At 35.2% G+C, this 25,983-nt stretch overlaps 1 protein-coding gene across 1 annotated transcript in view; it reads right to left on the reverse strand.

The window, feature by feature from the left end:
• LOC108523058 (low-density lipoprotein receptor-related protein 1B-like) overlaps positions 1 to 25,983 on the reverse strand; it is a 140,479-nt gene that overhangs the window by 37,295 nt on the left and 77,201 nt on the right. Inside the window, exons 10-11 of the mRNA XM_017863549.1 lie at positions 15,920 to 16,094; positions 11,750 to 11,854 (exon numbers count right to left, since the gene is read on the reverse strand). Coding sequence (XP_017719038.1) covers positions 11,750 to 11,854; positions 15,920 to 16,094 — 280 coding nt within the window. The remainder of the gene's footprint in view (positions 1 to 11,749; positions 11,855 to 15,919; positions 16,095 to 25,983) is intronic.

Below are 25,983 nucleotides of genomic sequence, written 5' to 3' on the forward strand. Positions count from 1 at the left end.
TTTTTTTTTTTGAGACGGAGTCTCGCTCTGTTGCCCAGGCTGGAATGCAGTGTGCAGTGGCCGGATCTCAGCTCACTGCAAGCTCCGCCTCGGGTTCACGCCATTCTCCTGCCTCAGCCTCCCAAGTAGCTGGGACTACAGGCTCCCGCCACCATGCCTGGCTAATTCTTTTGTATTTTTAGTAGAGACGGGGTTTCACCATGTTAGCCAAGATAGTCTCCATCTCCTGATCTCATGATCCTCCCGCCTCGGCCTCCTGAAGTGATGGGATTACAGGTGTCTGTCACTGCTCCAGGACCATGCTTGGCTAATTTTTTATCTTTTTTTTGTAGAGATGGGCCAACTTTTGCCATTTTGCTCAGGTTGGGCCTGAACTCCTGAGCTCTAGTGATCCGCCTACCTAGGTATCCCAAAGTGCTGGGGTTATAGGCATGAGCCACCACACCTGGTCTGAAAATATGTTCTTAATAGACTGGCCACCAGTGGATTTGCCAGCCAAACTGCATCTGGTGATACATCAAAAATCCAGTGGTCTTCCTTCATTTTACCCTTTCTCTGACCCCTTTAGTACATATGGCAGCAGTTAATGCTGAGGTGGTTGAATCCATGAGTCACACCCATAATCCTTTATAGCAAATGACTGTTCAGCCATACCCTTGATTTCTTCTTCAAAACATACTTTCTACTTAATTTTGCAACATGACGAGGCTTAGAATTTTCTAAATTTTTAATTTCACTTAACAATTCCTTCAGTTTATCTTTCCCCTCTCATTGTTTACTATCAGCAGCAAGGAGAAACCAGGCCATGACTTTCACATTTTGCATAGTCTCTGCTAAATGTAAAATTAATCACTTGCAATTTCTACCTTCCACAAAACACTAGACAGAACGGAGTTCAGTGGAGCTCTTTGTCACCTTTTAACAAGGATCACCTTTCCTCTGGTTTTCAAAAACATGTGCCTCCTTTCTGAGACTTCACCAGAAGTAACTTTAATATCCAATAATCTCTTAAAAGTAATTGAGGTCTTTTTTTTTTTTTTTTTTTTCTCCACATGTCCCTCAACATTCTGCCATCTTCTTCCTATTACCCAACTCCAAAGCCACAATCACATTTTTAGGTATTTGTTACAGCAGCACCACAATTCTGGTATCAAAATATTCATTAGTTTGCTATGGCTGTCATAAAAGTCACAAAGACTGGGTGGCTTACACAACAGAAGTTAATCTTCTCAAAAGCTGGAAGGCTGGGATTGAGGTGTCAGCACATTTTGGTCTCTTCTGAGGCCTCTCTTCTTGGCTTACAGAGAGCTGCCTTCACATGGTCTGTTCATTCACAAGGTCATCACTGTGTGTACAATGTGTCTGATACCTCCCTCTCTGTTCTTATCACTATTCTTACAAAGACATCAGTCAAATTGGATTTGGAATCACCATAATGAAACATTTTTTGTTTTGTTTTTTGGGTTTTTTTTTTTTTAACAGAGTCTTGCTCTGTCACCCCAGCTGGAGTGCAATGGTGCAATCTCAGCTCACTGCAACCTCCGCCCCCCGGGTTCAAGCCATTCTCCTGCCTTAGCCTCCCAAGTAGCTGGGACTACAGGCATGCACCATCACACCTGTATAATTTTTGTAATTTTAGCAGGGATAGAGTTTCACTATGTTGACCAGGTTAGTTTTGAACTACATTGGCCAGGCTAGTCTTGAACTACTGACTTCAAGTGATCCGCCTGTCTCGGCATGCCAAAGTGCTGGGATTACAGGCATGAGCCACCACACCTGGCCATTTTAAACTCAATCACCTCTTCAAAGGCCCTATCTCCAAATACAGTCCCATTCCAAGATACTGGGTATCAGGTCTTCAACATATGAATTCAGGGAGAGGGAGGCACAATTCAGCCCATAAAATGAAAAAAAATTGCCTATATATATGTATATATGTACATATATACACACACATATGTATATATACACACGCGTATATATACACACATATGTATACATACACATGTATATACATATATATGTATATACATATATGTTATTTTCTCAATGAAATTTAATTTATTTAGTTTGAGATCTTAAGTCCAATTCAATCAGTATTTACTATTCACTAGCTATGTGCCACACACAGGGATACCTGAGTTGAGACAAATGAGACAATAAGGGTTAACTAGAAAAAAAAGGTAGGAGCCACATTTGGGTTCAGTGAGCTATTTGAGCATAGACACCTAAGTGTGGAATGGTGCTGTGTTATGCAGTGAGTATACACGTGTGTGTGCCTGTGTTCGTGTCAATAGGATAGTAGTAGTGGGGCAGGTAGGGTAATTACATTTCTTTAGTTTCGGAGCATGAAATCTATTTTGGATATTGCTGAGAAGTAATGCTGGGGAGGTAAGATTGCCAAAAAAAAAAAAAAAAAATTGATGTAATAACAGTCTAACATTAGGGAGAAATCTTAGAAGGTAGGAAGTCATGGTCAAGTTACGATTGAGTTCAATAATTCTTCACAGTAGTAGTGATTTCTATAGCTCACAATAAAACTTATTTAATAGTACAAACATTGTCAAAATAACACATTAGATTTTTTTAAAAAATACATTGTTTTAATATTATTCAATATATCTACTTTTATAAATGTAAAAATGTCCCACAAATAAATGTGAAAAAAGACTAGTTTTATTCTTTTTTCTAGGCTTCTCTTGGAGTTTTCTTTTATTCTACACATAGTTATAAGTAAAATGACCATCAGGAGACAAAAGTGAATCCTTTCAAGGAACAAATTTATTCCTTAAATTGAAGGCTACAGTAATAACATTTCTATGTGAAAAAAAACTATCACCTTCATAGATCTGGATACTATATGGATAGTCCAAAAGTGTGTAAGTTTTGCACAATTCAAATAGTTTTTCAATCTATGAAGAAAATAAAAATATATTACCAGCAAAACTAAAGCAAGCACTATATTGTATCCCTGAAAGCAATGTCTGTTTCCTGTAAAGGTTTTTAGATGAAACAGTGCATACTTACTTTTCATTAACAATACATGACCACTGCCAATTGAGATCCGTGACTAAAAACTATTTCCAAAATCTCCTCTGGTGAGGAAAATTGACCACTAGAAAGATATCTGAGGATTTCATATTCCCTTAGCTGGACTCTTTTTTTTTTTTTTATTGTCCATGATCATTGACACTTTATTTTACATTTTACTTATACTCATTTACATTTTAGTACCATGTGATTTATAAATATCCTAGGTAAAACAAGGGCAATCTTACATATTCTGGAAATTTCAAATCTGAGGAACATGAGTGTGAAATCCTCCTGAACCATCTCTCTCTCCTTCCCAGGTCCTAACAGCAGGCCTTGAACAGTGCAAAACAGTCTTCTTAAATACATTAGTCTTTCTTGTCATAAAAATATTTTCCTCTAGATACTACTTACTGTTTTTTTCATTTAATTCATAACCAAGTTTTCAGAAAATAATCTACATTTTTCACAACTTCTTCTCCTTTTAATTATTTAACTATAGTCTGGTTTCTATCTTTATAGTGCTTCCAAAACAGTGCTTTCACACTGGCTGTCTAACTGAGAAATCCAATAAACCATTTATAACACTTGTCCTCTTTGAACTGTCTGGAGTTGATACTCATTGGCACTCTATTCCTTTGATTTGTAGAAATCTACTCTTCAGTAAATCTCCCTCAACTTCTAAATCTTCTCATTTACTTTTGTTGACTCCTGTTTGAGACAGTAGCAAAATAGTGGTATTTCTGAGGGTTCCAACCTTAATTTTCTAATCCTCTTTCCATAAACCGACTCTTGTGTCATGGCACAAAATGTACCTAATAAACTGTCCGCAACATATCTCTTCCTTCTCTTCTTCTGTTGTGCATATAACCTTTTTCTATTCTCAGCTACCTTTATCTTTTATTTTTAGATCTATTCTCCTTTGATTGTGCTATACCCTCTTTTGAAAAAGATTTTCAACCCGTTCTTTCCTATAAAACTACAATATGTTTTCTTTTTTTTTTTTTTTTTTTTTTTTTTTTAGACGGAGTCTCGCTCTGTCACCCAGGCTGGAGTGCTGTGGCCGGATCTCAGCTCACTGCAAGCTCCGCCTCCCAGGTTCACGCCATTCTCCTGCCTCAGCCTCCCGGGTAGCTGGGACTACAGGCGTCTGCCACCTCGCCCGGCTAGTTTTTTGTAGTTTTAGTAGAGACGGGGTTTCACCGTGTTAGCCAGGATGGTCTCGATCTCCTGACCTCGTGATCCGCCCGTCTCGGCCTCCCAAAGTTCTGGGATTACAGGCTTGAGCCACCGCGCCGGGCTACAATATGTTTTCTAAAAATACTGTGAAAATGTGTCTTCATGTATAAAGCCTCCCACTCTCCCACTAGGAATCATTCATTCATCTCTATTCAATTGTTTTCCCAGAGCACTTTGGTCATATTTCTATTATAATAATTATCAAAAGATATTTTAATTTTCTAAAAGGCATTCATCTTCCCAAAATGAATTTTAAGTTCCTCTAAAGTAAAAACTATTGAGATTGTTACAGCATAAAGACTGCAATGCAGTGTAAGAATTATAATCAGGGTACGGACTTTAGAATTGAACGGGGCTGGTCTGTGTCTCAGACATGCAGCCCTTTCTAGTGTGTGACCTTAATGTTGTAATCTATGAAAACGAAATAACAATTAGATAATAATAATACTTATGGTTAGCAGTCTATCTTCACACATAAAATGTGTAAAGGGTTTAACACAGTACGTGGTACAGAGTATTTGCTAGGTCAGTTTTAGCTGTTATTGTCTTCAAAATTTTACAGAGACTCACTCATCATAGATTATTACTAAATATTTAGTAAATAAATTGATGAATGAACAATAACAGAGTGTAATTCTTCCTTGCTTCTTATATGGTTTAAGTGGGTGAGGAATGCAGTAGAGTCATCTTCAGTATCTGTGGGGAACTGTTTCCAAGACTTTCCTTGGATACCAAAATCCTCGGATGCTCAAGTCCCAGATAAAAAATACGGCATTGCATTTGCATATAAGCTATGCACACCCTCCGCTATATGTGTAACATCTCCAGATTATTTTTCATACCTAATACAATGTAAATGCTATGTAAATAGTTGTTTTACTGTATTATTTAGAGAATAACGACTTGGGAAAAGTCTGCACAGAAAAATTGTGTCCGTGCTGACCCCGTACAGACTCTCAAGTCTGTACGGGGTCAGCACGGACACAATTTTTGGAAAGAAAAATTTGGAAAGAAAAAGTCTGTATGGGGTCAGCACGGACACAATTTTTCTTTCCAAATACTTCTGATTTGCACTTGGTTGAGCCCACAAATGTGGAGTGTAGGGATATAGAGGGTTGATTGTATACACATTATGCCCACTATCAGAATAGATTTTAAGGCATAGAAGACCAAGGTACACACATTTCCAAAGAGCCAGATACAGAGATAGAGACAGAAGTACACAAAAGTAGGAGAGGTTGCTTTAAGCTCCCACAATTAATATATTTTTTCCTAGTTAGATAGGCCAATTATTTTTAAATTGTATGACTTTGATGATACTTAGTAAGAGCAAAAAGTGGGAAAAAAAATTAATGTGGGCTGCTACACCTGTGAGAGATTTTTATTCTGGTAACACAGGTACATTCTCTGGATAGGGAGTCATCCTGAGACCTATTTTTGGATGGGAAAGGTGGGCCTGAAATGGATATATTTTGCCCAGAATTAGTGAGACAGGGGCAGGACAAATGAAGACTGGGATTCAGAGGAAGCATTTCTGGTATTCTAAAATAGAAATAAAATAAGTACCTGAATCAATTTTTGGCCAAGGAGAACCTTAGATATACTAACTCTGAAATGTTAATGAATCTATTGTTCTCTTCATTCTTTTCTCTTGTTGCAATGCCCAAGTTCAAGCCCTAATCACTTGTTACTTGAAGTGTGGTCAAACCTTTTGATGTAGAGTCCCTGTGGCCTGTGGGTGATCTACAAGACTTTCCTTTACATGCCAACAAGTATCACCTTCACAACAAAACTCCTTCAGCTCAAGCCTCTGCCTCAAGTCTCAGCAACTCATTATGAATAAAATAGTAGCATTTTGATAATAAAATATCTGAATTTTAATACAGTTGTGCTTTAAAATCACTACTAGGTACTTTGAGATTACTGGAAGTGATCAGATTCCAATCAGGGCTACTCATTATGACACTGGTTATTAAGGAGTATACGCCAGATGTGATCGATCTCTAAAGCTCAAAGGCACAATGCAAAAATAATTTCCATTGTGATGAACATTGACAGTTACCCCAAAGGTGATCCTAGAAATTTCTCAGAGTAGATGAGTTTACTTTGCATATGTGTTCAAAACACTACAAACTGAATCAAGAAAGAATGATTTAAACTATTAAGAAACAAAGTTTCTGGAAATTTTTCAGACTGTAAAAAAGGTCTTACTCTAAGACTTTTCATCTGTAAAGAGGGTCTTACTGATGAAGGTAGGGCAGTTCTCAGTAAAATTTTGGAAAATAAAATATAGCGCTTCATCTGTGTTTGAAATAAAAAGTCAGTTACTAAATAAAAATTAGCATTTCAAATACAGTATACAGAAATAGTCTTAAAACACCTGCTTCTGTACTTCTCTAATTAAAAGCTACTCTTTTCTAGCAAATGTATTTTTATTAAACAGTTCCACAAGCTTTTACATGTATTATATTTCTAGACACTCTAGCAGTCTGTGGTGCACATACTTGTTGGTGAGTGGAGCAAAGGTTAAGTGTGTATGACACAGATGAGCCCCAAGATTAAGTATACTCTGTGAAATGCATGTGGATGTTCATGATTTAAACCAATGAACTGTGGCCTGAAATGATGTCACACGAAGCGCAGCGGTAAGTGGAAGGTTAAACCTACTTGCATCTCGGCTCATTAAACGCAGTTAAAGTGCAAATCCCCTCATTCTGACAGTAGTGATCACAAGGGTTCTCTTTCTGGTCACAGCGCTGACTTTTAAACCCCACAGAGCATCTGCAGAATTTCAGTAAAATACAGCTAAATAAAGCGTCTGACTTTTTTGTTGCTAAATATGTTTTAAATTCATTTCATACAGAGATAGTAACATTTGAATGAAAGGTTCCCAGATATGCTCAATTCTCTCTCAAACACACTCATCACATGCTACTCTGACAAGGTCGGGAGCGGGATGCAGATGTGGGTTATACGTGGGCATCATCCTTCCAGTCAAACAGTGATGAAACTCCCAACAGTGACCATGTAATCTGAATGATTTTATTTCAAATTGTCCACTCTGGATAATCAGATCATGGAGGGGGGAAAATGTTAAATTCCAGATTTTCTCAGGTGCTCCTGAGATATACCCAATGGTATATCTCAATATACCCTATGGATATACCCAATATTTTTCCTAGGTGTTGAGAAACCCAGACACTCAAGTTATTCTAAAGGAGCCAGGGGCTTAATAGGTTTACATAATAAAACAGTCTAAGTCTCATACAAACATCAAATAGCATTATACGTTTGAAAGAATATTCAAGTTCTTTTGAAAAAAATGGCCATAAGTACCAAAGGATTCATAAAAGATGATTATCTCTGGGCTTCACATATGAGAATAAGGTCAATAGAATTATTACAATTTTCTCTGGCATTTCCAAGTTCAAAGGTCTATGCATGTCTGAAATGGTATGATGCTAAGAACAGAATGAGCTCTTCCTCATGAAATCATTAGCAATTTGATGAAAGAGGAGATTCTGCAGCACATGAGCTGAGGAGGGACAATACTTGATCAGAGATGTCCATGAAACACTCATTTAAAATTACCCCAGGAAAGGAGAATAATAGAACGGGGATTTCATGTAATACAAAGTCTTATTATAAAATGCCAATGACTTGATTAAATACTCACAGACACACAGGTACATTTGTCTCGGGGTCCAGCTGGCATGTGCCACCATTGTAACAGTAGCCATCACATAACTGACAGCTAGAGGCAATCTTTCCATTAGTGCAGCTGCAACAAAAAAGACAAAAATTTTGTTGTTATTGCCAACATTATTGCTGAAAACTGACATAAACTCTCTGTGGATGAGAATATTCATCATATAGGAGAGATGGAGTGGCTGGTTAAAAGGAAGTTTTCAGGACATCTGACTTGACTCACTAGAGGCAGTTTTTATTTAATTTAAGTTAGAATGATGCCATAAAATTTTCCTTCTGATAATTTTCAAATTTTCAACCAGTTCATTTAATATAAACATTTGTGTGAAAAAATATACTCTAATGTCTATCATTTACACTTCCAGGGGACATTGGCATCAATATCTTGTTCCTTTTTCATGTAAGTAGGGTTTGGTGATGTCTGTGTGAATGATAAACCACATGATCAAGTACTCTGGAAAAAAGTGCTTTAGCTTTTCTTCTAAAGTGAAAAATCTGTTTCAAAGAATGCTAGGACTTTTAGATCCCACTTTTCAGAAGAAAGTGGAGGGTTATCCTGTAGCCATTTTTATTCCACTGTTTCTCTTTGAATATGTATTGTAACTAATGTTGAACTATTTTTATTCTAACATAAAAAACATGGAGTAGTTCATAACAACAACAACAACAACAACTAAAAAAACAGTTATATTATAGGGGCAATGTGCAATATGGCAACAAAGTAATGAGACAGGCTTTCTTGAAAAACTTACCAAAATGTTTCTAAGTTTAAAGTCACATTGCATGTTAGGGACAAGAATAAATAACTACTGCTACATCGTAAAAATAAACATAATAATACTGGGAAAAACAGAGATATTTTTTACTTGCCATGTTACATTTTTTAAATAAATACTCAAACAATTAGATTGGACAGTGAAAACTGTTGAGTGAATGCAGAAATGTGCATCAACATTTCAAATTATCCAGGGACCTACTCTGTGGGTCAAAACCAGAATTAACAGGAGATCATGCTGGCAATTCTGAATATGTAGTCATGTCAGTATTAGCTGCTATGAAACAATCAATGGTATNTGTACGGGGTCAGCACGGACACAATTTTGGAAAGAAAATTTGGAAAGAAAAGTCTGTATGGGGTCAGCACGGACACAATTTTCTTTCCAAATACTTCTGATTTGCACTTGGTTGAGCCCACAAATGTGGAGTGTAGGGATATAGAGGGTTGATTGTATACACATTATGCCCACTATCAGAATAGATTTTAAGGCATAGAAGACCAAGGTACACACATTTCCAAAGAGCCAGATACAGAGATAGAGACAGAAGTACACAAAAGTAGGAGAGGTTGCTTTAAGCTCCCACAATTAATATATTTTTTCCTAGTTAGATAGGCCAATTATTTTAAATTGTATGACTTTGATGATACTTAGTAAGAGCAAAAGTGGGAAAAAAAATTAATGTGGGCTGCTACACCTGTGAGAGATTTTATTCTGGTAACACAGGTACATTCTCTGGATAGGGAGTCATCCTGAGACCTATTTTGGATGGGAAAGGTGGGCCTGAAATGGATATATTTTGCCCAGAATTAGTGAGACAGGGGCAGGACAAATGAAGACTGGGATTCAGAGGAAGCATTTCTGGTATTCTAAAATAGAAATAAAATAAGTACCTGAATCAATTTTGGCCAAGGAGAACCTTAGATATACTAACTCTGAAATGTTAATGAATCTATTGTTCTCTTCATTCTTTTCTCTTGTTGCAATGCCCAAGTTCAAGCCCTAATCACTTGTTACTTGAAGTGTGGTCAAACCTTTTGATGTAGAGTCCCTGTGGCCTGTGGGTGATCTACAAGACTTTCCTTTACATGCCAACAAGTATCACCTTCACAACAAAACTCCTTCAGCTCAAGCCTCTGCCTCAAGTCTCAGCAACTCATTATGAATAAAATAGTAGCATTTTGATAATAAAATATCTGAATTTTAATACAGTTGTGCTTTAAAATCACTACTAGGTACTTTGAGATTACTGGAAGTGATCAGATTCCAATCAGGGCTACTCATTATGACACTGGTTATTAAGGAGTATACGCCAGATGTGATCGATCTCTAAAGCTCAAAGGCACAATGCAAAATAATTTCCATTGTGATGAACATTGACAGTTACCCCAAAGGTGATCCTAGAAATTTCTCAGAGTAGATGAGTTTACTTTGCATATGTGTTCAAAACACTACAAACTGAATCAAGAAAGAATGATTTAAACTATTAAGAAACAAAGTTTCTGGAAATTTTCAGACTGTAAAAAAGGTCTTACTCTAAGACTTTTCATCTGTAAAGAGGGTCTTACTGATGAAGGTAGGGCAGTTCTCAGTAAAATTTTGGAAAATAAAATATAGCGCTTCATCTGTGTTTGAAATAAAAGTCAGTTACTAAATAAAATTAGCATTTCAAATACAGTATACAGAAATAGTCTTAAAACACCTGCTTCTGTACTTCTCTAATTAAAAGCTACTCTTTTCTAGCAAATGTATTTTATTAAACAGTTCCACAAGCTTTTACATGTATTATATTTCTAGACACTCTAGCAGTCTGTGGTGCACATACTTGTTGGTGAGTGGAGCAAAGGTTAAGTGTGTATGACACAGATGAGCCCCAAGATTAAGTATACTCTGTGAAATGCATGTGGATGTTCATGATTTAAACCAATGAACTGTGGCCTGAAATGATGTCACACGAAGCGCAGCGGTAAGTGGAAGGTTAAACCTACTTGCATCTCGGCTCATTAAACGCAGTTAAAGTGCAAATCCCCTCATTCTGACAGTAGTGATCACAAGGGTTCTCTTTCTGGTCACAGCGCTGACTTTTAAACCCCACAGAGCATCTGCAGAATTTCAGTAAAATACAGCTAAATAAAGCGTCTGACTTTTTTGTTGCTAAATATGTTTTAAATTCATTTCATACAGAGATAGTAACATTTGAATGAAAGGTTCCCAGATATGCTCAATTCTCTCTCAAACACACTCATCACATGCTACTCTGACAAGGTCGGGAGCGGGATGCAGATGTGGGTTATACGTGGGCATCATCCTTCCAGTCAAACAGTGATGAAACTCCCAACAGTGACCATGTAATCTGAATGATTTTATTTCAAATTGTCCACTCTGGATAATCAGATCATGGAGGGGGGAAAATGTTAAATTCCAGATTTTCTCAGGTGCTCCTGAGATATACCCAATGGTATATCTCAATATACCCTATGGATATACCCAATATTTTCCTAGGTGTTGAGAAACCCAGACACTCAAGTTATTCTAAAGGAGCCAGGGGCTTAATAGGTTTACATAATAAAACAGTCTAAGTCTCATACAAACATCAAATAGCATTATACGTTTGAAAGAATATTCAAGTTCTTTTGAAAAAAATGGCCATAAGTACCAAAGGATTCATAAAAGATGATTATCTCTGGGCTTCACATATGAGAATAAGGTCAATAGAATTATTACAATTTTCTCTGGCATTTCCAAGTTCAAAGGTCTATGCATGTCTGAAATGGTATGATGCTAAGAACAGAATGAGCTCTTCCTCATGAAATCATTAGCAATTTGATGAAAGAGGAGATTCTGCAGCACATGAGCTGAGGAGGGACAATACTTGATCAGAGATGTCCATGAAACACTCATTTAAAATTACCCCAGGAAAGGAGAATAATAGAACGGGGATTTCATGTAATACAAAGTCTTATTATAAAATGCCAATGACTTGATTAAATACTCACAGACACACAGGTACATTTGTCTCGGGGTCCAGCTGGCATGTGCCACCATTGTAACAGTAGCCATCACATAACTGACAGCTAGAGGCAATCTTTCCATTAGTGCAGCTGCAACAAAAAAGACAAAATTTTGTTGTTATTGCCAACATTATTGCTGAAAACTGACATAAACTCTCTGTGGATGAGAATATTCATCATATAGGAGAGATGGAGTGGCTGGTTAAAAGGAAGTTTTCAGGACATCTGACTTGACTCACTAGAGGCAGTTTTATTTAATTTAAGTTAGAATGATGCCATAAAATTTTCCTTCTGATAATTTTCAAATTTTCAACCAGTTCATTTAATATAAACATTTGTGTGAAAAAATATACTCTAATGTCTATCATTTACACTTCCAGGGGACATTGGCATCAATATCTTGTTCCTTTTCATGTAAGTAGGGTTTGGTGATGTCTGTGTGAATGATAAACCACATGATCAAGTACTCTGGAAAAAAGTGCTTTAGCTTTTCTTCTAAAGTGAAAATCTGTTTCAAAGAATGCTAGGACTTTTAGATCCCACTTTTCAGAAGAAAGTGGAGGGTTATCCTGTAGCCATTTTATTCCACTGTTTCTCTTTGAATATGTATTGTAACTAATGTTGAACTATTTTATTCTAACATAAAAAACATGGAGTAGTTCATAACAACAACAACAACAACAACTAAAAAAACAGTTATATTATAGGGGCAATGTGCAATATGGCAACAAAGTAATGAGACAGGCTTTCTTGAAAACTTACCAAAATGTTTCTAAGTTTAAAGTCACATTGCATGTTAGGGACAAGAATAAATAACTACTGCTACATCGTAAAATAAACATAATAATACTGGGAAAACAGAGATATTTTTTACTTGCCATGTTACATTTTTTAAATAAATACTCAAACAATTAGATTGGACAGTGAAAACTGTTGAGTGAATGCAGAAATGTGCATCAACATTTCAAATTATCCAGGGACCTACTCTGTGGGTCAAAACCAGAATTAACAGGAGATCATGCTGGCAATTCTGAATATGTAGTCATGTCAGTATTAGCTGCTATGAAACAATCAATGGTATCACAGTGCATCTGGACATAACCTTGACAAAATAATCCGGCTACAATATCGCTTGATCACTTTGATCCTCTCCATGATGGATATCTGTTGTAGTACGTCTGTCATAGGGTGATTTCTAATGATAGGCGAGATGCCTAAAAATAATTGGTTGGCATGTAGTTCATTTATTCTGTGCATGTTTATTTGACCTCATGTGGGTTGTGCAGCTACTGGAAATTCCCTCAACTGCTTTTAACATTCAATGGTATTTAATCTGAAGATATTTCTGAAAAGCTTAGATTGTGAAATCACATTTCTTTTCACGGTAAACAGAAGCAGTGAGCAGTGTAACTATGTACAAGATGTGAAATAAATATATAGGGAAACAGAACAAGACATAGAGAAGGGGGGAGGGTGGTCTCAAGTTTGTACAGACCATCCCATCCTTTATAACCTATAGAGGCACCCTAATATGGATGCAGTGAATTAATAAGCAATCAGTGGTATTGGTGTCTGATAGACTAAGTGCATCTAAGGGACTTTTACTTGTCCTCCATGCCCAGCCTCTTTGAAAATCCTCAGGTCAAAAAATTAGTTTCTTGTTTTATCAAAAGAACGGCCTCAAAAGGGAAAATTAGCTCATTATACATTAAATGATTTTCTACAAAAAAAAAAAAGATAACTTTATAACAAAAATAACCTAAAAGGGACAAAAAAAAAAAAAAACTGATTGCTTTGAAACTTCTGCTTCCAATGGATACAGAATATGTTGCTTCTTTTTCCTTCTAAAGTTTTTGTTTGAATCCTAAATTGAAGATAGAAATTTGTAGACATTTTAAACGTGAAATACAAATAGTTTAAATCATTACAATACATCAAAGAGTGCAGCTCATATTTCATAATAATTTTCTTTTTAGAGGCATTCAGCACATGTGCACACACATACACACACACACACACACACAGAATATGTAATGTATCATTTTCCAAAAGTTAATTACTAGTTATTCAGTCCACACAAATAATTCCCATGACAACGCTCATCAAAAAGACATAATTTAGGTTATTCAAGATTATGATCAAGTCTTTCTTCACCAGTATTCACTTTGATTTCCTGAAAAGAGAAAAATATGCAATGGGCTCTATTTTAAAGATTATACTCACTATACTTGATAGAGTACCTGTTCTACTTAACAGTTCATAGGCTGTTCATTAGAAACACAACTGCCTATTTGTAATCACAAATATACTTGATGGCTTGAATTTTCCTAATTAAGTAAAAATGATTAATTTTATTGCAATTTTGTTTTACTATCTGTTCTTTACCTATGAAACAGAAATTCCAACAGCACCGTAACTTCATTTTAATGCTAATGTGAAAAGTATCATAGAAATAAAAACGAACTTTAATCTGCTAACACATTTCAGAAAATCCAAACAATTATGTTTGTATTGTCATGTTCAAGTGTTATATAGCCTGTTTAATAAATCAAGTATTACTATACTCCCTATTTTAAAAGTTCCACTATCTCCTCATTGTTAGCAATTGTTATTTATCCATTCTTACATATACATTTCCAAAAAGACCATTTAAAAAACACAAACTCTTATGCTGCACCTCAATAGCCTGCTCATTGTGAGAATCTGGCGTTTCTGTTTAGGAAAAGGCATTTTTGACTGGATAGCAAGTGATACTGAGGGGCCCTGAGCTCTGCCCTTTCTTCCTTACATAAAGGGAAGAGGCTCTGCACATCCACATGAGCTTTTCCAAGGTAAAATGAATAGGAAACTTTGGCTCACACCATTTCTCATATGATAGCCCATGATCTCTGGGGTAAGTGGAATAGAATTGTAAAGAAGATTCCGTAGCTTATCCTGATATGGTGCACAGGACATAGAGAACAATGTACACTCACTAATTGAAATACAGTTCTGTCATGTTACAGTTTCATCACAAAGAACAAATGAGCTTTATGAGGAAACATGATTTGGATAGTTTATATGAAAGTGTGTTTCACTTTTATGTACTTATCCAAGGCAGATATTTATATATCAATCATATTTTCAATTACTTTACTAAAAAATGTACTTTCAAATATCCCAATTTTGCAGGTTTGTGTAAATGTCATTCATAATGATAATACAAATCATATTTAGAGTAAATTCTAAAATGAGAGTAAATTTAAAAAGTTGATGTTGTTTGCAATAAAATTTTATTGGGCCTTGTTTGGCAGAGCAACATAACTCATCCAGCACCCTTGGTGAGCTCTCAGTGGAAGCTGTGACATGGACACTTTATGGCATGCTTTCCTATCTCATATTCTTATTTATTATACTCCCAAGCAAGGCAAGTGATAGAGTCCAGTCCTTTATAAGCCCTTCCTTTAAAAAGCTGTTAAAAGAGGTCTGGAGTGAGGATTGATCTCTAACCTCAGTGGCATAGACTTGTTTCACAATAGAAACTGAATGGCACCACCCTTTAGCCGCGATGTTCTGTTCTCCATTCACTTAATCTTAAAGCCAAAGGGTAAAAGGCAGTGCAATGAAAGTCAACTTGGAAGATTTTTGTTTTAGTTAATTCCCAGAACACATTATTCCTTCTGTTTGCTTTAGATCATAATGTTCAAAGTCAGATTAAAAAAAAAAAAGGATCAATGTGTGTTTTCATTAGACAGGTCTTTTGCTCCTCCTTTGACAAATCAATTCGCAACAGAAAAGCAAACCTACTTACTGCCAATAACAATGATGAAACAATTAAAAGCCTGAGCTAATCTAATTGAATAATATTACATGTAGTTTTTGGAAGTACGCTGAATGCCAGCATTTCTTGCTTAGGAATATTTGGTACAGAGAATAATATGACCATCTTATTACATAATAGATTTTCATAATTCCCAGATATTCACAATAGATGTTGAGTAAGTTCGGGTTAAATTAAAATGAACTAGATTTATTCTCTAGTCATTAAAACTGCAATGGGCACAATACAGAATTTTAGAATAAAAACTATCTACAAAGTTTTTAAAATTTATTACTGAATTGTAATGTCCATTGGGGTCCAAATGCTTTTATAAATTAAGCTGGATATCCACTTACTTGCAAAGTATATCTTCACTGTCTTTATTTATAATGCAGTGCCCCCCATGGCACCTTACACACTTGTCAACCTCACATTTTGGTCCTTCATAGCGTGTTGGACAGACACATTCAACACTTCCATCATCCCCAATGGTACATGATTCAGAATTCACACAATAGTGGTGGCACACGTCTAGGAAAAAAGGTACAACAGAAAAATAAAATTATATTACAGGACATTTTTCTTCAGTCATAATAAAGGTGACCCTTTCATTTATTACTTAAAATGATCAAACAATAGGTAGATTAATTTGTAAAACAGCTTATAATTACACATAAAGTAGAATTCTTTAATAATGGCTATTGATTCTCCTCTTTGAGTTAGGCATCATTTTCCTCTGGCTAAGAGGAGAGAGCTTGTATTGCTATAATGCTAGCTGACAAACTCGTTTGGTTCTAAATATTTAAGTTAACAAGTTCCTTTCGCTTTCTTTCTAATGAACAACATAAGTATAGTTTGAAATGAACAGAAATGCTTAACATTTCTTTGGATGTTATTTATTGTTGCCTCTTTCATTCCTCTTTTCATCCAGAGAACAGAGTAATGTTTGGTTGTTGGAGGCCGAAAGAATGAGGGTTGTGATCAAATCGGTATACCACTGAAGGCTATGTGAGTAAGCCACAAACTGTTTCTCATAAATGCAGAATGTTGTCAAACTGACAAACTGTGTATGCCACCCAGAAGGACTGCTGAGGGCAGTCACGATCCAGCCACAAATGTTTCTTATGATTAGGCATAATTGAAGCCTGTCAGTAACAATATGAACCTGTGATCAATTCAGCAGCCGACCTGCTCTTATTACCCAATAAATACGAAAGGCTATAGAAGCTTGGAGGTTGCCTTTGCTCACTAGAAGCAGGGAGCTCTCTTCTTCCTCCCCTGGCCCTTTCCTTAAAGCAGTTTCTTTTGTCTTAAGTTTTCATTTCTACATTCGCTCCTTCATTCAGTCTTGTAATGATGGTCCCAAGCAGTAACAGTAGTAAGTGCTGTGATGACAGTCTCAAGGAGTAACAGTGGCAGTCAGCCACATGTGGTGAGCAGAGGACTCCTACCCCTGCACCTGACTTTAGTTTGTGGAAATAAGCCTCCCTGTACATGTAGTAGAACAAATCCAGTTATTTTCTGCATGCCTGAGCAGGTGAGCAAACGACAAGTTATACCTCTCATGGAACTGCAAGAGGAAAGCAAGCTGGGAGACTAACTGATCCATCATTCATGGGGAATAATAACAGAAATCTAGGCTATTATCCTTTTCTAAGGTAAAAGACTAATCTTCCCATCAGTCACGAAGCTCCCTGTAATCTGAACCTATTGTTTTGAAGGCCATTTCTCATTGAGCATCACAGATAATTTTCTCAACTATAAAGGAACACTTCACCCAAATATTTCTATACCCCTTGAACATGCATAATGAAACAAAGACCAGTTAATAATCTAACAACCACTCTAACAATAGAATTAGACATTCTGCTTCTGTCTTTTGAAAAGCAAACATGTCTATGTTTTTATATATGGATATATTATCATTTATCACACTTAAATATTGAAATTAATAATACAAATGATCCTATGCAAAATAATTGATTAAATTGATTCTAGACTTTGTGTTTAGAAGATGCAATTTCTTTCTATTTAATTGTGAAGCAATATTAGATTAGCTGAGATAAAAATCACAATTTATAAACTTCATCCTGCTATATGACAATTATAATGGGTAAGAAAAATTAAGACATAATTTATAATTCTCATGTTTATGTTTATCTAGCCCTTTATTTAATCAGAGAGAAATTTATTGACAGACTTGCTTCATATTTATGGAAATTTATTTCAAGCATTCCTATGCTTGCTGTTGCACTATGCCAAGTACCTTCACTGAGATTCAGGGTTTAAGTCTGTTAATAAGGGTTTTGGATATATTTAAGACATATAGCACTTTCAAAAGGTGAGAGAGTTGGAGATCTGAAATTTAACATAATGTTGGTAGCCATACATTATGGTTTCTGTAGTTGTTCTAGGCTTGGAGGGCATATGTACATAACACAAATGCTGTTTTACTTTATGAGGAATATATCAACAGCAGTCTATGTGATCATCCAGGACAGCCTCCCATTCAGTGCAGAAACCTCTGAAGAAAAACCTTCTTTAGGCAGGTTTTCATAATTCATAAAAAACTCTTTTAATATTGCCTCCAACTGCTTTAAAATTTCATCCACTAGGGCTGATTAGCTGTCTGATGAAACAGAAGTCTGCTGATGTTTCTTTGCAACATTTTCTTATTATGTCATTATTCAAAGGTTACCATGGTGGATATAATTAATTATAGAATCATATAGGGAACTTATTTGCAGATGAAAATTCCAGTGCCTTTCCCTGCCACCCACTCCTAGATTTTAATTCATAGGTCTGAAATGGGGCCCAGGTGGTTCCCATGGGAACTAGAAAATGTAAGAAATGATGATCTGGAGAGAATTTTACTAGTTGGCAAAGGGACTACATTGTCTAATACTTGTAAATAGATTTGATTTGACCAAAATAGCTTATTTATTAACTAACATAAAAAAACAAAATTAAAATGTAATTTCTCATTTAAAGTTTTGAAGCACTTTGTTTTTATAACTATACACTTGAAAAGACCCAAATAACTAGAAAAAAATGGGTTAATATTCTGAAGGTTGATGAATGTCCAGGACCATACTCCAGCAAAGAATAGTTTGCATTTAACATAAAGTACTAAAGGTCAAAGTTAAAAAACTTATCTGCGGTATGCTAATTATAAGGTTTTTTTGCATAAATTAAATCTTAGGTTAACATTAAAAAGATGGGCTGGGTACGGTGGCTCACACCTGTAATCCCAGCACTTTGGGAGGCTGAGGTGGGTGGATCATCTGAGGTCAGGAGTTCGAGACCAGCCTGACCAACATGGAGAAACCCCAACTCTACTAAAAATACAAAAAATTAGCTAGACATGGTGGCGGGCACCTGTAATCCCAGCTATTCAGGAGGCTGAGGCAGGAGAATCGCTTGAACTCACGAGGCAGAGGTTGCAGTGAGCCAAGATCATGACATTGCACTCCAACCTGGGCAACAAGAGTGAAACTCTGTCTCAAAAATAAATAAATAAATAAGTACTAAGGAATAAAATCAAAAGATGTGGGCCTGTACATAACTCACTAGTAATCAAGAAGATGCAAATTAAATTAACAATTCAATAAAATACCATTACACACCCACCAGATTGATAATATAATAATAGTGGAAACTCTCATTTACTACCCGTGGGAGAGAATATTAGTTCAACCAATTTGGAAAATGATTGGCAATATCTCCTAAACTTCAGCATATGAACACCTTATGACCTCGCACTTCCACTGTGAACATATACCCAAAAGAAAAGCATGCACATGTATGTCAAGAAACATACATGTAATATGCACAGCAGTATTTTAAAAAGCAGCTCAAATTAAAAAAAGTCTAAATGTCTGTCCCAAGAATGGATAAACTATGGTTCATTTATACAGTAAAATGCATGTATACAAACACACAAAATACAGCTATAGGCAAAAATATGGATGAATCTCACAACAATAATATTGAGGAAAATAGACACAAAATATATTACATTTTTTTTATTTATATAAGGTTCAAAAGTTAAATCGAATCTATGGTTTTAGAAGTCATGACGGATTTATCTTATGGGAGAGGAGAAAGGACAGTGAAGAACATGAGGGAACTTTTGCCGTGCTGATAATGTTTTTCTTGACTTTAATGCTGATTTAAAATGTTGTGTACACCTTGTAATATTTAATTGAACTGTTTCTTGTGATTTTAAACTTTTCTGTGTATATTACACTTCAACAGAGAATGCTTTTTCTTTTAAATAAGAGGTACATGAGCTACTTTAGAATATTTTAGAAATTCTCATTTATTTAGCTAACTAGGCTAAATAGTTTTTCTCTTTGTAGGAACAACTTTTAAAAGATATTCATGGTTCACTTTTTATGCTTTACAGAAAATCTTTCACTCTTTAATGCATCCAATATTTTTTTTCATAGCATGTCAGATATGCATTATTCAATGCAGATGATTGGCCTCATGGCATAAAAATAGAATCCAAGACTGTAAAAGAAATGTTTGCTTATGATAAAATTGGGGAAAAAAGCAAATATTAGAATTTACACTTTAATAAATAATTCTAAATTGCATGTTTTTAAGCCATGCCATTTTTTCCCCTCTAAAAATGGCAGAAATCGTTTTATGCTCTGAACCCTTTCTCTACAGATATTCAAATGGGAAGACATTTCATTTCACCCAGTTCACATTCTTAACACTCCATGCTGAGTTAAAATTCAGGGGCAAAGAGTTGCTCACTACATTCCAGCCCTGGCAGAGTTGCCTCCCATTGCCTTTTTGTGAAAATCTTCTATCTCCAGTTATTTGGCTTAATATTTGAAGCATGTGGAAGCTGCTGAGTTAGATGCTTGGTTGGACTGTTTTCTGCACCCCAGTTAGGATTCTAGGGCCTATTCTTTGACGTTTATGAAATGCCTTTGTCCCTTTCTCTTGCTTCCTTCTCTCTCTCGCTCTCTCTCTCTCTCTCTCTCTCTCTCTCTCTTATCTTAAGGGCTTTCCTATTTGCTCATTTCCCACTCCAAGACTCCTGAACACAGCAGAAAGCAGATCTTACTTAATAAGAGACTTTAGCATCTGATATTTCGGCTATGACACAATCATTGGATACTTGTAAATTGTAAACCAAAATAATCTCTTCAAGCGTCCTCTGTTATTTCAAATGTTATCATGGTGCATGCTATGTGCAAGTCCAGGAAAGAGTTTGAAACATCTGATGGTGTTGTCTATTTCTAAATTGGGTGATTCAAACAAAGTCCAGGTTTTCTGTAGTTGACTTAAAGTAATAACTGCAATATTAGTAAATCATAAGAATGCTAGTTTCTCTCTCATTCCCTTCAAATCTATAATGCACTTAGAATTACAAGCATCTGTGTAAACTTGTATAAATATGTGCCATATTTTCATGAGTGTCACCTCTCTATATACTCCCACATAATTACTACACACCCATATTTAAATTCCAAGTATCAATTCAGCCATTTATCTAATAAAATGAGTACTTCATCAGTACTTCTCAGCCCAGTGGAAACTGGCTTACTAATTTAGCAAAGTCTGAAGAATAGTATATGAGAAGGCTTTTTCAGTATGTAATTGTTTACTTTGGTTCTAAAGGTTACTTTCCTGATCTATAAGTTCTGAAGAAAAAACAAAACAAAACAAAACAAAACAAAAAAAACAGAAACTTAATAGTTATTAGATAAACACCTTTTATTTTCATCCCACAGCACTAAAATATTAATGATCCCATTGGGGTTACTACTTTAAGCACCACAAATCTTTAAAATCATTTTGAAAGTAGCCTTTATAAAGATAGATACATATTTTCTTAAGTAAAATGTATTGATACTTTACTAATCATTTGTTAGTAAAGGACCAAGAGGACCAATTGTTGTTGAAGTTTTATAGCCTTCTGATTTAATTTTTATATTTCACCTTTGCTAAGTGAAATGTTACTGAATATGGAGAAGTAGGCAAATCTAAATGAAAACTTAATAATTTCCCCAAAATAAAGGAGATGGTGTGCAGCAAAGGGATGACCTTCTACTTTATAATATAGATACAAAACCACTCAACTCACACTCCACTTTCACACACAACCATTTTATTTTGTTGTTCAAATTTCAAATTTAGCTTAATAATTAGTAGCACTAAAATAAAGTTGGAAACAGCAATAGATGGAAAATGACAGTTTAGAAGAAAAATATTGATGATAAAATATTTTTGTTGTTGTTGTAGGGGTTGGGATAAGGAAGGGACTGAAGATAGTAAAGAGTGGTTGAAGACAAGATAGATGAGTCTAGGTACACTGGTCGATAGAAGTAGTCAATTTATGAATGGTACAGTTAATCATCTTATGAACAACATGTGTAATTTGGCTATGAATATAAAATGGAAATGAGGAATTCATAATTGATTATTTGCTGTGGACATGTATGCACCTTATTGTATACTAGGAAACCTGGAAAGAGCTCAGAAATGCATGATGGCACACTAGCTCTGAGATAACTGACAAGTCAATCATAAGGTTAAAGCAAGAAGAAAAAAGGACCCAACATTGATCTAAATGGTTACTGTGGCAAAAGCCTAAAGTTATTACTACCCAAAGTAATATCTTCCTTCCTATCGAGCATGCCATCTCATAAGTTTTGAGCATTTTACTGACCTGAATGGCATAACAGATGAGATAGTCTAGATATAGTAAGAAGGAATAATAATGAAATGTAATTAATCTGTGCTAAGAAAGTAGAGCGAACCATGAAATTACACAACCCATTATATTCACAATATAAAAATTGTTATGACCTCTGTTAGGGTAATTACACTAAGAACTACCTAGTAGCACCAAACACAATCATGTAATCTAAAGGACAATGATGAATATGTAATCATAGAGTATTCATATGGTAATTAGGTAGATAGTAACTGAAGAATAAATGAATGGCTATTTTCTGCAACAGAAGTAAAGTAATTTTCAAGGGAGATCATTATTGCACACACTCTCTCTCTCTTTTTCTTTCTCTTTTAATGTTTCTTTTCATGCAACCAGAAATACAAGCAAATGCATTTTCCTTTAATCTTTTCACAGTAATAGACTCTACATAAAAATATGCACATGTATGGGCAAATACACAGGTTTACAAATATTTATGGAAAGCCATATAGCTATACAATCTATAACTGCATTTAACTTAGTTCCCTAATATTTTCCTATAGAAAAGTAATTGCCAAAATTATTTAGCTATTTACTCATATTTGCAATTGGGCTATTCACATTGTAATAATTAGTGAAGTGTGAAATTTAAAGAGAGGAAAATCAAAATAAACTAATATCAGCTAAGCAGGGTATGAAGATACCATATAAGGATAATGAGAAACTGGAGAGCCTTTAATGGCTAATTCAGAAAGGTTATATAGGGGAAACTAATTATATGAGAATTAGACATTAATATAATTGAATTATATTAATGTATACTTATTGTTCTACTTCACTGAATTTTAATCTGGCCTTTAAAAATAAATTTTGTGAAATGGTTTTATATTCATCATTTAAGTATGCATTTGATAATTTAAGGCTGCACTCATACACACAAACCAACAACAAATTAAAAGTAGGACGGAATTACCATCACAAAGACTAGGTAAATTTCACAGTGCATATCCCCAGGCATTCTATAACTGAGGAGCCAGTTTCAGTGCAATTTATATTCCACCTTCACTGTTATTTAATTGTGTCCCAGAGGCAGTAGATCCTATGCATTCTGCTGATATTATCCCTCCAGAGTGGTTTATGGTTGCTTCCATGTCTGTATGAAATGTAGAATTTCCAGAGCAACCAACAATATAATTTTATAAACTTTTGATGAATACTTATACTGGGATGAGATAATAAGGAAAAGAAAAAAAAAATGGACAGAATTTGAGGTACCGGAAGCCTAAGTCCAGTCCTTCCTCAGACTAACAATCTGACCTCACCTGAGTTACCTGATTAAATTCTCTAAGATACCCTTTGGTCATCTCCGAACTGAAGCAGTTACATTAAATGATGCCTAAGATTATGTCACGATTCCTTCCTCACCCACTAGTTCCCAGTGGTGCCCTCTATCTAGGACTAGAGACTTCTTTTAGTAAAATGATGTAAATGATAATTATGATGATGATAAACACGCATTTTTCAGTGTCTCCTACATGCCAGGCACATGGGTTTGGTATAGTCACAAGCATTAGATGGTGCTATCCTCTTTTTATAGACAAATGTAACTGATGCACATAGAGGTTAAGCAATTGCCAAGGCTTGCACACAAATAAGTGGTAGAATATAACTTCAAACTCAAATAGGCTTAACTGTAGAGGATAAATTCTTATGTTTCATATTTAGTGATTCATAAATACATTCAGGAAAACAAATCTACAAAGCAATTTGAATATCTTTGCTGTTCTCTTTCCTTTCTGTGTATTTAAAATGGAAAGCATCCCATCTCGGTGGATATCCTAGGACCTACCCACCAGTTGGAATATTAAAGGATCCTGTGGCGGCAAAGGCAGCAGACCCACAAGAAGTCTGCATGATAGTAACACAGCCTATAATCTCAAAGCTCAGGGACACAAGCTGTCATTCTCACATATCAGCTGAAGGTTCAAATATCAGATGTTATCCTTTGCAGTCTCTCATTCCAATCCAAGTTAGATGTTTCTCTATCTATGGATAGTTGGTTCAAAGCATGGGATTCTCACACTTGAAGAAAACACTTAACCATCAAGGTGATGTATTCATTATCAGACATGATCAACTCTGGGTCACTCTAAACAAATAAGTAAACCAAAGTAATAGCCGAGAAACCACAAAGTAAGACATACCTACAGCATTATCACTTACTTACATCTAATTTAGGATGAGGACATTGGAAAGGTTTTCTGGAAAAGTTTTATAATTCTTAAATATGTTAATAAGAGCAATTGTGGCCTTTCATTACCTAGAGATACATAGCAGCAGATGAGTGTCAGTTGTTCATCTAGCATGGCTTAGGAGTCAAAACACATAGAGTAACTTGTATACATTGTATACAATTTGTCATTTGTGTATACATTTATGCCTTTGAAGAATTAAATCAGGAAACAGAATTTAAAAAGATTTAAGTAAAAGTAATATTAGGATTTATCCTTTTTTACATTCCTCAAATGTTTTACATAGCCTAAGATTTTAATAATTAAACTTTATTGCATAGTGGTAAATATACCTTCCAAAGTCAGAGCTGTGTTCAATAAAGTAGGCAAACATTAAATCCAGGTATGCCAATTAAATATTCACTGAGGAAAAAATGTCTGCAAAACTCTGATTAGAAATGATAAATTTTCATCAGGAAAGCATGCCTAAGGAAATACCACTTTCTATTTTACTAATGAAAATAGTAGTGTATTTCAAATATTTCTATATAAAGGAATTTTGAAAATTAAAGAATAAAATCTATCTTGATCAGTGACATCTCTAAGTGTCCAGGGAGAAGGAAAATGTAAAACTCAGCCAAATTATCCAAAATTTGATTTGAGTGAGTGACATATGGGGTGGGATTTTAAAGTACCAGCATTTCAATTTTGACAGACTGCCATTGTAAAATGCATATTAACAATGATGGCATCAATAGTTTTCAAAATAGTCAAAAATCAACTCATAGAGCTATCATAACAATGATTTTAACCAGACAAACTAATAGGAAGTATTCATAATTTTTGTTTATAAACAGTGTTTTGAGTTGAGTGGTTCTTTATTTTAAAGCAGTCCAGCTACAAAAGATTTTAGCAAGTGACTATTTATAAGTGGTAAAGTCATTTGAGACTTGTGAGCAAGCTGAGTTGCAGATGACAGCTAAATATGGCTTATCAGATGAGGCTAACTGAAACCCAAATAAGTGAATAAGCATATGATGGCCTGAAAAAGAATGGAAATGAAGCATGCAAATATAGGCCATGCCTCCACAGCCATAAACAAGCCATTTGCCATATTTAGGCCCTAATTTCTCTATCAAGACCCTGAGTATGTATTAAGGTTCAATTAATTTCAACCTAATAGAATTTATTAACATCTACTGTGTTAGTATCCACAGTGTTAATACTGTACATGTCTCCAGAGTGCTTAAACTCTGATAGAATCCTAAAGGCTAACATAGTTGAAAACAATTGAGATCAATAATAGATTTTCATTAGCAAATACATGGCTTTATTTTTTACAAAAAACAAAACAAAATGTTTTCAGAGTGCAAAGTAATGACTCAAATTTTCAAAAACTGAAAAGGAATTCATGGAGAAATGGATGGTGAATAAAGCTGGATAGGAGATAATCATGAAAAACATTTCCATCTCAGATAAGAGCATCATGAGGAAAGTTATTGTCATCACG

The sequence above is a fragment of the Rhinopithecus bieti genome, unplaced genomic scaffold (assembly GCF_001698545.2).
Source record: "Rhinopithecus bieti isolate Rb0 unplaced genomic scaffold, ASM169854v2 scaffold_72385, whole genome shotgun sequence".
NCBI classification, from domain to species: domain Eukaryota; kingdom Metazoa; phylum Chordata; class Mammalia; order Primates; family Cercopithecidae; genus Rhinopithecus; species Rhinopithecus bieti.